The sequence below is a fragment of the Colletotrichum navitas genome, assembly GCF_030913465.1.
Source record: "Colletotrichum navitas strain CBS 125086 chromosome Unknown LY79scaffold_225, whole genome shotgun sequence".
Lineage (NCBI taxonomy): Eukaryota > Fungi > Ascomycota > Sordariomycetes > Glomerellales > Glomerellaceae > Colletotrichum > Colletotrichum navitas.
In genome coordinates, this window is record NW_026850771.1 from 1 (window position 1) to 14,378 (window position 14,378).

The window sequence follows — 14,378 nt, forward strand, 5'->3', positions numbered from 1 at the left end:
GTTATTACTTACTATAATTTAGTTATTAGTTTTCTTTTTTTTTTCTTCTTTAGGCTTCTTTATTAGTATTATAAGTATCCTTTTACTACTATATATTACTATTATAAAGTAATTATTTACTAATATAGTCTTTATTAATTAAAGATAATTAAAAATAAAAATACTAGTAAGTTACCTTTATAAGTATATATATATATATATATATATAGACCTACTATTAATTTATTACTAACTTATTATATTATAGCCTTTTACCTTTAGCTAAAGCCTTTTACTTATAGGTAAAAAGAAGGCTATCCCTAAGACCTTATTACTACTATTAACCTTAAGTATACCCTATTACACTAGTCTATATACCTAATTTATACCTATATTATAGTAGATTTATAGCTAATATTAAAGATAGTCTTCTTTTTTTATACTACCTATAGTAAAGAAGGTTACCTTTTAGTAAGTACTATTAGTGTTCTTTTACTAGTTATATACTAACTACCTAGCTAAAGACCTTATAGTACTTTATTATACTAAAAATATAGTATCTAGTAGTACTTACTATACTCCTTATATATTAAGTAACTAACTTTACTTAAGGGTATAAGTTTACTTTTTTTATATTTACTACTTCTTTTATATACTAATCTTTTTTCTTAAATACTTATTACTTTTATAGCCTTTTATAAGGCTATAAATACTACTACTACTACTATTACTAGTAGCCTTATAAAAGACTTAGCCTTTTAAGGTATTTATACTACTACTACTAAGGCCTAGTTAGTCTTAGTGTATACTAAGTAGTAGGCTACCTATATAGCTTAAAAAAGCACTAAGAGTATACACTTATATAAGTAAGCTAGATCTAAGGTATAGCCTAATACACCTATAGTATAGCCTATAGCTATACTTTTTTCTTTATACTAGCTACTACTACTACTACTACTACTACTACTACTAATACTACTATTTTTTTATTTAGTAGGCCTAGCCTAAGTAGTTTTATAACTACTTAGGCTAAATAGCTTATTATAGCCTAAGAGAGTATTACTAGCTTTTTAGCTACTATAAGTACTTATTAAACTATTTATTTTATAAATATAGTACTAATTAGTTACTTTCTTATATAGTTTATTAACTTTATTTATACCTAAGGCTATTACCTTATATCCTTAATCTAGAGACTACTAGTAAAGTAGTCTTCTTTATACCCTTAAGGCGCCTTAGTGTTATTTTACTTTACTACTATTATAGCCTCTCTAGAGGTCTAATTTTACTTATTAGCTATAGCTAAATAAAGAATTATTTATTTTATATTTCTTTTATTTTTTCTATATATAGTCTATACTTTTATTATATTTATTAATTAGCCTATATTTATTCTTATAGTTATCTAAGGCTATAGTGTCTTTTATTAACTTAATAGGCTCTTAAGTAGGCTTTATATAGCCTTTTAGTGTACTAACGCCTATTACTCTTTTACTTTATATTTCTTATACTACTTAGTGCCTAGGATCTTAGCTACTTACTATTCTTTTTCTTATCTTTAATAACTAGTAAAGGTTATATATTAGTAATATACTACCTTAGTAAAAGGTTATTTACTATATAGTATAGTAAGTTAATATAGAAGTAGTTATAAATATTACTTAGTATATTTAACTTTACTACTAAGGGGTAATAACCTTAGTAACCTAATACTTATAGTATAGCTAGTTAAGTTTTAATTTAGCTAAAGAAGTAATAGTTTTATATAGATAACTATACCTTATTACTAATATAAAAGCGCTTACTATACCCCTTTATTTATTTACTAATTCCTATATAACTTCTTAAGCTACTATAGTAGTAGCTTAGGCTATAGTAGTTATATTAACTATTTACTATACTAATTATTATATAGCTTTTTATATAAATCTATTACCTTAGGTATATCTTCTTTAATTATAATAAGGTTAATATAGTACTATACTCTAGGAAGAAGAGGCTTATACTAGTAGCTATAGTAATATAATTATTAATTAATAGTTATATTACTAGTAAGCACTATACCTAGTCTTCTTAAAGGTAACTTATATAGGCATATAGTATTACTTAGACTTCTTAATTAAACCTCTTAGTAGTACTATTACTTTATAGGTAGTAAGAGGTACTAAGTTATTATATTATCTAGTAAGTATATAAAAGTAGCACTAAAAGTAGCTTATTTAGTTACTTCCTAGTTACTTACTATACTCTTAGTATACTATAAAAGTAAAAATAGTAATTTAAGAAGCACTTTATATAACTTTTACCTCTATAGTTACTATAGCTTTAAAGGTTACTAATTTACTTAGTTAGTTAATAATAACTATATATATTTAGCTAGTCTAGCCTTAATATAAGAGGTTAATAATAAAGTTATTAATAAGTTACTTTAGAGGTACTTTAGTATACTAAGTAGTTATAAAAGCCTTTTTTACTTTTTACTATACCTTACTACTACTATATATATTATAGTTATAGATAAAGTAGTATACTACTTATACTTACTTTAGCTAATAGAACTAATATAATAGTATCTTTAGTATACTATTATACCTAGGTAGCTAGTTATAGTTAAGTTATAGCTTTATTAGATTAACTAGGTGTATAGGCTATTATTAAAGATTTAGGGTCCTAGCTACCTAGTACTTATAGCCTTCTCCTCTAGGTAAGTTAAGACTTATTATTAAGTGTATAGTCTATAACCTAAATATATAGCTATAAGGTAGAGGAAGTTTATAGGTACTACTAAAGATAGCTTAGTAAACTCCTTAAAATAAGGTATTATATCTTATATTAAGTCCTATAGTTACTATAGGTTAATATTATTAAAGGTAGTTATATATAGTATAAGTAGTATACCTATACTATATACTATAGGTATTATAGTGTTAAAGATTATTTAGATAATTTACTTTTACTTTTACTTATTATCTTAACCCTTTAGGTGTCTATTTATACTATAAAAGTATATCTAGGACTACTACTTTTTCTTAGTTAGTATATTATTTTAAAGTTATACTCTAAAGGACTTCTACTTACTAGCTTTAATATTCTATTAGTTTTTACTTCTTTATAAAGTATTCTAGAGACTTATAGTCTATAACTACTATAAATATACTTTTAGTACTTTAAGCTTTACTCTTTATATCTATAGGTAGTTAATAATAGCTAGTATTTCTTATTATAAATTAGGTAGTTATACTTAGTAAAAGTAAGCTTATATAAGTAAAAATAATAGGTTAATACTAACTAGTGTTATCTTTTTATATTAGTATACTACTAGTAGTATAACTAAAGTATTTAGTCTTTATAAATATTAGTGCTTATAAATTAAAGTTATATAGTAATAGAGTATATTAGAAGTATTCTTTAATATTATAGAATACTTTTTATAATCCTTACTTTAGTAAAAGGTTATATTTTCTTAGTTAGCTTTATAAAGGAGGCTACTATTATAAAGTAATTATTAATAAATATCTAGTAATAGTTAGTAAACCCTAAGAAACTTTAGACTTCTTTAACTAATTTAGGTATTAATATTTACTTATAGTATATACTTTATCTTTATCTATAGATATACCTTAGCCTACTTTAAGTATAAACCTAATATACTTAACTTTTTAATACTAAATTTACTTTTAGCTATGTCTAGGCTAAGCTTTATATATATAACTTAGTAAAAATATTATATACTTTCTTTTATAGTCCTTCTTAGTACTACTTAAGTAAATAAGAATATTATTAAAGTATATAGTAATATAGTTATTAAGAATTTATATAAAGTATTATTAATAAAGTACTACTAGCTTATAGGTATATTAGTTAACCTAAAAAGTAAATAAGCTATTTAAAAAGCCTATAATATATATAGAATATAGTCTTATACTTATCTTTCTTTACTATTCTTATCTTATAGAATACTACTATAATATTACTTTAGTATACTACTTTACTACTTTACTTATTAGAGGGTCTTAGTAATTAAAGAGAGTAGTAGTAGTCCTTTTTTATAATAGTATTTAGTGTATAGTAGTTATAGTAAAAGTATAGGCTACTACTAGGTTTATATATAAATAGTACTAGTATACCTATAGCTAAGCTACTAGTATATATAAATCCCTTATTAAAGAGGTCTTCTAGTGTTCTCTTAAGTATAAGTAGCTTCTTATATAATATACTATAAAGTAGTCCTTAAGGTAATATAGTATTAGGTTTAAGGTTAATATAATGTCTTAGCCTAGTTAGTACTAAAGAACTATTATTAAGGTACTTAGGTTAAATAGGTTACTATATTTATTATAAACTTATTATAGTAAGGCTATAATTACTATAGCCTATTAGGCTACTTTATTTACCTTTAGTATTAGTGTCTTTTATATATTAGCTAGGCTAATAACTATTACTTATAGAAAAGCCTAGCTATCCTTATTAAAAAAGAAGTAGTACTTTTATTATATATACTTTTTATAGGTAGCTTATTAATAAAGTATAGTAAAAAGGGCACACTTACTATATATACTACTTAGATTTTTTAAACCTTAGCTAACTTTTTTTAGCCTACTAGTTATAATATAAGGTTAGTATAGCTATAGTAGACAGTGTATTTAGTTATATTAAATATAACTTTATTATTCTTTATCTAGGGCTTCTTTAAGAAGATATCTTAGCCTAGGTTAAGTATAATATATATATAGATACACTAGTAATAACTACTTAACTTTAACTTAAACACTACTATACCTTTAGTTATTATAGGCTAAGTGTTATTTATAAATCCCCTTAAGAGGGTCTTATACTATAAGTTATATAGAAAGCGCTTTTAGTATATAAAGTAGCTACTTACTATTATATAGGTATTATAGCTAGTATTAGTAAAGGCTTAAATATAGGAACCTTTATTAATATAGGCATCTAGTAGTACTAATAGTCTAATTATTTTCCTATTATATAAAAACTTTCTTAACCTTTATATTCTTTACTTATTAGCTTTAGGGCCTAATTTTACCTTAGAGTTACTTTTTTTCTAAGTCTTTACTATTAATGTTCTTCTCTTTATTATTATCTAATAAAAGCTTTTTAATATATATAAAGGCTACTATTTTAGCTATATATACTACTAGTTATATAGTAGTATATTATTTAGTAATATATCTTTTCTTCTAGTAGTAGAAGTATACTTAGGTATCTTTATATATACTACTATACCTTATTAGTGTTTTACTATTATTCTTATAAGAATAGTTTTTAATACTTAGTTTTTAAATAGACCTTACTATTATAGTATTACTATTAGTGTCCTTATATAAAGGAAGGCACTACTTTTAAAGGGGCAAAAAAGGTCTTTAACCTTTTAGGATACTTTAGTAATTTACCTAACTTACTTATTATAGTTATCTAAAAGAAAGACACTTACTAATATAGTATAAATATATAGTAAAAGTGTATTTATAAGAAATATAATATATATATTATAGTCCTAGGACTACCTACTAGCCTCTGTTAGTGTCTTTTTAAACTTAGGGTAAAAGAATAAAAAGGTTTTATTATCCTTTATATAAATAAAGACTAGTATACTAGCTATATACTACTTTATATTAAGGTTACTATAGGTATACTCTAGGTACTATAAGAATTATTTAAGGTTATAGTTATATTATTTACTACTTTACTAGTAAAATATAAAATAATATATTATAGTCTAATCTCTAGGTATATATTAATAAAGTACTATACTTTATAATTATTTATAAAAAGAGTATAATTAAGCTTTATTTTATTATATATTTATTATAATATAAAGAAAAGTTATAGCGTAGGCCTAAGAACTTCTTAGGTAAAAGTAATAGCTTTTAGGCCTATAATTAAGAGCTAGCTTCCTACGTAGGCATAGTAGGTGCCTATATAAATTTAATAGGTGTTTATATAGGCCTAGCGCCTATAGATATAGGTTTAGTGCTCTCTTATATAGTTACTATACTTTTCTTTACTAGTGTTATAGTACTTTATTTAATACTATTATATTAGCTTAGAGACTTAGGATAGTATTATATATTTTAAGTAAGGCCTTGTTATAAAAGCTACCTCCTCTTACACTAAAGTAGGTATATTACTAAGCTTACTTATTAGTTAGTTAAAAAGTCTAGATATATAAAAGGTTAGTACTACCTTTTAATAGGTGTATAGTAACTTAATATAATTAATCTAGACTAAGGAAGAAAGGTTATTTATAGTAGTATATATCTTATATATATAAGGTTAAATAAGGGTACTAAGTAAGCATTAACTAAATATACTTACTTTACTAGCCTTATATATTATAGTAGGTAAAGCTTTACTACACTTACTATAGCTTTAGCCTATAATAAGTAAGCCTAGGTCTAGTAAAAGTACTAGTATTTAATAGTATAAGTCTTAAAAGAATAGCTATAAATAGTAAATGATTATAAAAGCTTTTAAAGAGAAAAAATAGCTATTATATTATTATTAAGACCCTTAGTATAGTTAGTATAACTATAGCCTTAGCTTTAAGGTATCTATATATTTATCTTATTATAGGCTTACTTAGCCTATAATAAATATAATTAATATAATAAGCCTATAAGTTAGTATCTAGGTATATAATATATATATTATTATTAAAGAGTAGTTCTTAGATTCCTTATTTACTTAATAAGATATCTATAATACTAAAGCTTATATAAACTAAGAGAAGCTAAGTAAATATTTACTAAATACTGCTTTAATTAAGCTATTTAATAAGAGAGATATCCTATATATAGTAAAGTAGGTAAATAATAAGCTAGACTACCTTATTAGCCTTGTCTAGACTTTTTTCTACTGCCTTTAAATATAGAAGTAATTCCCTAAGGTAATTAGTTTTAATAATACTTATAATACTAATTACTTTAAACTTTTACTTTTCTAGGCTACTAAGTAGACCTACCTTAGATCTATTTATAACGCTATATTTAGCCTTATCAATAATAAAAGACTAGAGGGTTTTTTAGTTTTTCTTAGCTAGTATCTATTAACTTATAGACTAATACTTAGTCTATTACTTTACTATTATTATTATAGACTATAATAAATAAATAAAGGCTATATTAAATAAGTAGTTTACTAGTGTCTAGTAATTAGAGAGTTTAAAGAAAATATAAAATCCAATATAATATAAAAATATAATATAAATATAATATAATATAATATAAATATAATATATATATTTGTATTATATTGTATAGGAAAGACAATATATGTATTTGTATTTATATTATATTATATCTGTATTATATTTTATATAATATATAACTATATAATATAAAAAATAGAAATAATTAGAAATTAGTAAATTAATTATATATAGTACTATTAACCTTCTTTTATAGTATAGTATTATTTATATATTTTATTTAAAATATAGTATACTTAAAAACTAAGATTTAGTAAAGTTTATTAAGTATTATTTATAAGTATTTACTACTATATAAGTAATAAAGATAAAATAACCATATATTACTTAAAGTATAATATATTAATATACTATAACTATACTAAAGTTACTATTAATAACTAAATATATACTAACTAACTATATAATAACTAACTATATAATAACTAACTATTAAGACCTAACTATATAATAAATAATAATATAATAAATAACTTTTAATATCTAACTATATAATAAATAACTATATAATAACTAACTATATAATAACTAACTATATAATAACTAACTATATAATAACTAACTATATAATAACTAACTATATAATAACTAACTATATAATAACTAACTATATAATAACTAACTATATAATAAATAGCTTTAAATAGCTAACTAATTAATAACTAACTATATAATAAGTAACTATTAATAACTAACTATATAGTAATACTATAGAGTATAGTATTAGTTATAATTATTATAACTAGGAAGAAAGTAGTATAAATAAGGTTTTAAATTATAATATTAAAGAAGTAAAAGGATACTATATTACTAATATTATTCTAAATACTTTTTATAGTAATAATATTAGAAATCTTAGTATTAGTAACTAAGTAACTAAGAGTAAATAATAATATAACTACTTTTATATATATATATAAAGAAGTATTAGTATTAGTATTAATAAAACATTTTTTTTTAATATATAGATATATATATAAACCTACTAATATATTTTTACTTATATATTATTAGACTACTATATAAATATATATAAAAAGAATTAATCTTGTATTTTTTCTTTGTATTTTATATAATATATAAAATATAATATATATATTTATATTTATATTATATTATATATAGGAAAAAATATAATACAAATACATATATTATATTATACTAGAAAGAAAATATAAATACATATATTATATTTATATTATATTTATATTATATTCTTTTAATACTCTACTAGTAATAACTCTATATCTACTATATTAACTTTAATATTATACTTAAGGCTAAGTAGAAGTAGCTTAAGGACTACACCTATAGTAGTAATAGTAGTAAGTCTAATAATAAAGCCTATTAGCTAGTAATATAAGTAATAGCCTAGCTTAGTAATAAAGACTAGGCTTATATTAATATACTAGTAGATAAGCTACTTACTTATATATATTATAAGGTCCTTATAATATAGAAGCTAGTTATTTTTACTAAGACTAAGTATACCTTTAAGAAAACTTAGACTAAGCTCTATAAACAGTTTATTAACTAATACTTAATCCTCTAGTACCTCTATATAATATACTTACTTTTAAGGGTATAGTAAGCTTACTACTTTATTTAAAAATACTAAAACTTTAGTATTTATATTACCTCTAGTATAAAGTTAAGTAATAATAATATTAAAGGCTATTTCTTAAATAGTCTTAGTTACCTATATTAACTTATTAATATTATATAAGATATAATTAGTAATTAAAAGCTATACTTTAATAAATATATATAAAAGATAAAGTTCTTTAAGGCTAAAAGTATATAGGTCTTTACCTTAAGCTCTTTAGTAAACTTTATATACTACTTTTCTTAAAGTGTTTAGTGTTAATTAAAAAGTAATACTAGCTAGTAAAAAAGGTAATACTTTTTAGTAAAAGACTATTTCTAGACCTTATTAAAGAATATAGTCTAGACTATACTATCTTAACTAAGCTTAGTATTTTATACTACTATAAGATCTTTACTAAGATACTTAATTTAGTAGCTTTTAGTAAGTAAGAAGTATATCTTTAGTAGTATCTTTAATAAATATCTTCCTTTAATCTTTACTACTAAATCCTTAATCTAAAGATTATAGTATCTTTTTATAGTAGGCTAAAGAATATAGTATAGCTAGTCTTATTATAGCTAGCTTTACCTTTAGAGGGCTAGTTAACTAGCTAAACCTTTACTAAAAGTTATAGCTAAAGTATAAGTAGTAAAAAGTAATACTATTTACTTAGAAGTAAAAATAAGTCTATATAAGAAGTAAATTAACTAAGTTAAAGCTAGATTTTAACTTTATCTTAGTAATAAATAAAAAACTAGTCTAGTATTCTTAGTAAAAAAAAGATAATAAAAATTATATAAGTAAATAGCTACTTTAGCCTAGTATTTAAAGGATATAAAGTTAGTAAAAAATAGTTAGTAGTAATAATAAATCTTTATAACTATAATATAAGAAAGTAGCTAAGTAGTAAGCTTTTTAAATATAAAAAAGGTTATTTTTCTTAGAGTAAATAGAAAACTAGCCTAGTAAAAGGGCTAACCTTTATAGCTATAAAAAGTAAGCTTAATAGAGGGGCTCTTTTTATAGCTATAGAAAGTAGGCTTTATAGGGAGGCTCTTTTTATAGCTATAGAAAGTAGGCTTAATAAGAAGGCTAACCTTTATAGCTATAGAAAACTAGCTCTATAGGGGGCTCTTTTTATAGCTATAAGAAGTAGGCTTAATAAGAAGGCTAACCTTTATAGCTATAGGAAACTAGCTTAATAGGGGGGCTATTTTCATAGCTATAGGAAGCTAGCTTAATAGGGGGGCTATTTTTATAGCTATAAAGATAGCGCTTTTTATAGAGGCTATTTCCTATAGCTATAAAAAGAACCTACTTATAGAGCCTATTTCCTACAGCTATATAGGTTAATTAGTTAATAGTAGAATAAAATAGTAAAATAGTAGTGTTAGTGTAATTACCTTTACTATCTTTAAGGGGATATACTGTTTTTTTAGGCTAATAGAAGGCATAGAAAGCGGCGCCTAGATAAGAGCAGCGCCTATATATTAATTTATAGCGCCTATATATTAATTCTTATAAATTAAATATATAATAATTATACTTAGATAAGTTAATAATTAATATATATAGAACTAGTGTATTCTCTTAAGAATTACTACTAGTTAGCTAGTGTATAAAGAAAATACTTTTATATTTTATAATAAAATAGTTTATTAAATATTAAGTGTTATTAATTATAAGAAAGTACTAGAATTAGAAATAAATATTATAAACTTAATACTAATAGTAGTAAAATACTGTAGTCTATTATATTAGGTATAAAGTATATATTAGAATAGGATATTCTTAATAAAGCCTAGTATACCCTAGTAGTTTATAGTCTAGACCATTTATAAGTTAAAAGACTTAAGGAAATACTAAAGTCTATAAGACCCCTAAGAGAGTAATAAGAAGTAAAATTATTATACTTAAAGGCTTCTCTTAATAAAGATAAAAAAAAACAGCTTAATAATATAAATATTACTTTAGTAAAGAATAGTAAATAAAAAAGTCTCTTAAGGCCTAGCTAAAGTATATAAAGAAGTAAAAAAAAGTAAAGTTACTATTAACCTTAATACTTACTTTCTAAGTATAAAGTTAATTATTATAGTAAAGTAAAAAGTAACTAAAGAGAAAGTAAAAAAGGTAGTAAGAAAAGTAATAGCTAAAGTAATAAAAGTAGTAGTAGATACTAAAAAAGTACTATAGTTAGTAAAGGTAGTAAAAGTAGTAGTAAAGGTAGTAAAAGTAGTAGTAAAGGTAAAAGTAGTAGTAAAGGTAAAAGTAAAGATAAAAGAAGTAATAGTAGTAGTTTTATAAGTTATATTAATAAACTTAGACTTTTATAGATAATAGTCTATTCTTAGTAATAGATTATTATATAGTAAAAATAAGGTATTTTAGGGTAGCCTGTCTTTATAGGTAGCCTAAGTTATAGGGTAAGGTCTTTACAGTGTAACTAAGTCTTATGTTTAGAGCCTTATAACACAAGATATTATATTTCTATTCTCTAGTGTGTGCCTACAGAGGATTAGCTGTTCTTACTATTTGGTACCAGGGAGATGTTGTCAGCTTAGTAGAGCAGGAAGCTAGACTTTGGTCGTTGCATCTTAATGCTAGCCTACAGTGTTTAACAGAGCGGCTTAAAGTATCTAATAGAACATTAGTGCAATCGGTCGACTGCGTACAATCTTTAAAGCATTAACAATTAAGGTTAGCAGCCTATTCTTCTTATACGTGCCTAAAGCCAGACACATCCTTGTACCTGGACATTGCCTTCCAAATGAATCCTGAACACCCTTTCTTAAATGTCGACCTAGGATTGTTCAATCTTTCTACTGTCAACCTGCCGCGCTTTATTGACCGCAGTCAAATACCGGCCTACCATTTTGACAGTTAGCGCCCAAACACCCAATTTATTACAACAAAAATGAATGCGGGCTCATGGAGGCATCAAATGAGAAATATGGTCACTACTCGCCTCCTTAAAGTTCTTACGGCTCTTTAGTGATTCCTATTCAGCATCCTAAAGTCGCAGCCATCTAGCGTGGAAGAACATCTAGACTTACGAAAGACTGGGCTGTTCCGACGACACTAGAAATCATCCTTCTTAGTAAAGGATTGGAGCAGGGGCGCGCCTGGTGTTGACAGTAGCAGTGTAGGTTTAGTGCATCCACGTAACCTAGGAAAGGACAATATAGGCCAGACAAGCGCATCACATTAAACCGGAATCATCCTATTTTCTTTCCTAGGCTTCTTTTCTTCTCTGGATACCACTCCTCTTTTATTAACACCCTACAGTAATTAATAGAAGGGTAACAGTCAGGCTATTAGCACTATATAGCTCAGATAAAAAACCCCAAAAACTATACATTGCTGTAACTGAGCCTCCACAGGGTAGTTGTTAGTCATAAGCCCCCTAAACCTCACAGTGTTGTGCTGGCAAGGGAGATCTAGGTATAAGATACATAAGACGCTTAAGTAGCCTCTAGCAAAACTCCCGGGGCGGCAAATCAGTAAGAACCTATTTCCCTCTGTTGCCCTCTGTTGCTCCTGCTGCCCCCTGCTTCCCTCTGCCTCCCTCTGCTCTCTGTTGCTTCTGCACTGTGTTGCTTTCTGTTGCTCTCTGTTACCCTCGAATGCTCTTGGCTTAATATTCTGCTATAGATTCCTAGGATCTATTCTTGATTATTATCTAATTAATGCAACCAAGTAAAAAAGTCTTTATATTCTAACAAGCTAAAAGGGACAGGCGCTAAAAGACACGCTAGTCAGTTGTCTAATTATAACAGGGGCACGGACACTGGAGAGTCTACGCATAAGATTTCCCCACTGTGACTTTGTTGCTCGCAACTTCCGTTCTGGCTTCGCGTCTCCTCCAGTCGCTTGCTCCGGAACAAGCAGTCTCTGAAACCGTATGGTCCCCTGATGCAGATAGTGCCTATTTACGCACTTCAATAGGTCTAGCCGGACTGGCCGAAGCTGGAAGACCCACTCTTACTTATTAGAATGCTGCGCCAAAAACCCCCTACTCATGTAGTCGGTATTCAGCGTTGCACATCTGACTAATACCCCCGGGTATATTATAGGCCATCAGGATCACCTTATTAAGCTATCCTTCCACTAGAAAATGCCGCACAAGTTTTTTTGTTATTGTGCTATGTTGTTTTTATAGCGTTTTCTCCCAAGGAACCAGTTAAATGTCTTGCGCTAGGATGTTAAGACTAAAATATTACATGGTTAATATTAGACCCCGAAGCATTGAATTAATCTAAAAGCATAAACATTTAGTTAATCTCTGTGGTAGCAAACCCGCACTACTAGGCAACTGTGGCCGTGCTTCTCCGATTAGCTCCACTAACAGTACTTCTAGATTCTCACGCACAACCAGGTAAACAAAGTATAATAATCAAGGTGTCTTGTCCTTTCAAACCTTATTCTACAAAGCATAATATATTACAGATCTTTGTTTACACTAGTCTTACTTATCAGCAATTTGTCCTTCTTATCTTCTTATCTTCAACATGCAGTTCCTTAACACAGCTGTCTTGATTTTCGGTCTATTAAGTGCAGCATGCGCTATAGCAACCCCGGCTAGGCCTTACAAAGCTGATAATCTCGAGACTACTGATGTCAAAGCTGGTGATCTCCAAGCTCAATACGAAGCTTATGATCTCGAACGTCGCAAACCTACAAGAACCAGACCCAAAAGGCCCAACAGACCTCAACGCCAGAAAGTTTGCAAGAAAACCGATGAGTGGTGCGCTTCTGATAGCGAATGTTGCAGCAAGAGTTGCGAAAAATCCTTAACAAACACGTGCGACTAAGTATTGTTACTCAATATTAGTGTAACGCTTTAATGTTGGTACCCTGCCCCTTTTGCCCTATATATAACCTTATAATACTAAACTCAAGTAGTGTTATTGCTGTCGCTTTAAAAATAGCATTAATAGGGCTTAAACTACACAGAATCTAGTTTTAAATATATAGGATATAAGAGGTTATTTTTGTTAAAGTGTATAGATACAGTAGTTAATTACAGCAGTCTCCCTAGTTAATTAGGCGTATATTAATAGTGTAACTATTAGTAAATTTACTGTAGTTATAGCCTTGAATTTATAACCTTTTAAGCTATATATTCGTTGTCTAAAACACTACTTTTAAGTAGGGAAATCTAGGTAGCTAATAATAGTAATATTTAGCTAGTTTTAGTAATAGTTAATTACTACACTTTAATATACCCTCTTTAAATAAAGCTAGTTAAAGGTTTAATTTACTAATCTATAGTTAATAAGCTAATATTACCTAAAAACCTTAACCTTAATTACTTTTACTTACTATATAGGTATTAACTATATATAAGATAAATAACTAAAACTAAAGTATATTCTATTGTCTATTGCCTCTTGTTAAGAGAGGTAACCTAAATACACTATTTACACCTATACCTAGCTTTTATCCTATATTAATTATTTAGCTCCTTGTTACTACTTACCCTGCTTTACTACTCTACTATTACACTTTACCTTTGTACTATATTACTTTATATTACTTATTAAAGTCTTACTTCTTTAACTTAATCTATAATAGCTAGTTAAA

The 14,378-nt window shown here is 25.7% G+C and overlaps 1 protein-coding gene across 1 annotated transcript; it reads left to right on the plus strand.

Annotated features, from left to right (window-relative positions):
• Positions 1-12,941: 12,941 nt before the first annotated feature.
• Positions 12,942-13,889, plus strand: LY79DRAFT_573794 (uncharacterized protein). The gene is made up of 2 exons (XM_060559508.1): positions 12,942-13,640; positions 13,698-13,889. The coding sequence occupies exon 1, from the start codon at positions 13,304-13,306 to the stop codon at positions 13,604-13,606; it is 303 nt and encodes a 100-aa protein (XP_060406888.1). The 5' UTR covers positions 12,942-13,303; the 3' UTR covers positions 13,607-13,640; positions 13,698-13,889.
• The last annotated feature ends 489 nt before the right edge of the window (positions 13,890-14,378 follow it).

Excerpts from the sequence above, each read along its gene's own strand:
- LY79DRAFT_573794 (XM_060559508.1), top strand. The coding sequence starts at position 13,304 with ATGCAGTTCCTTAACACAGCTGTCTTGATTTTCGGTCTATTAAGTGCA.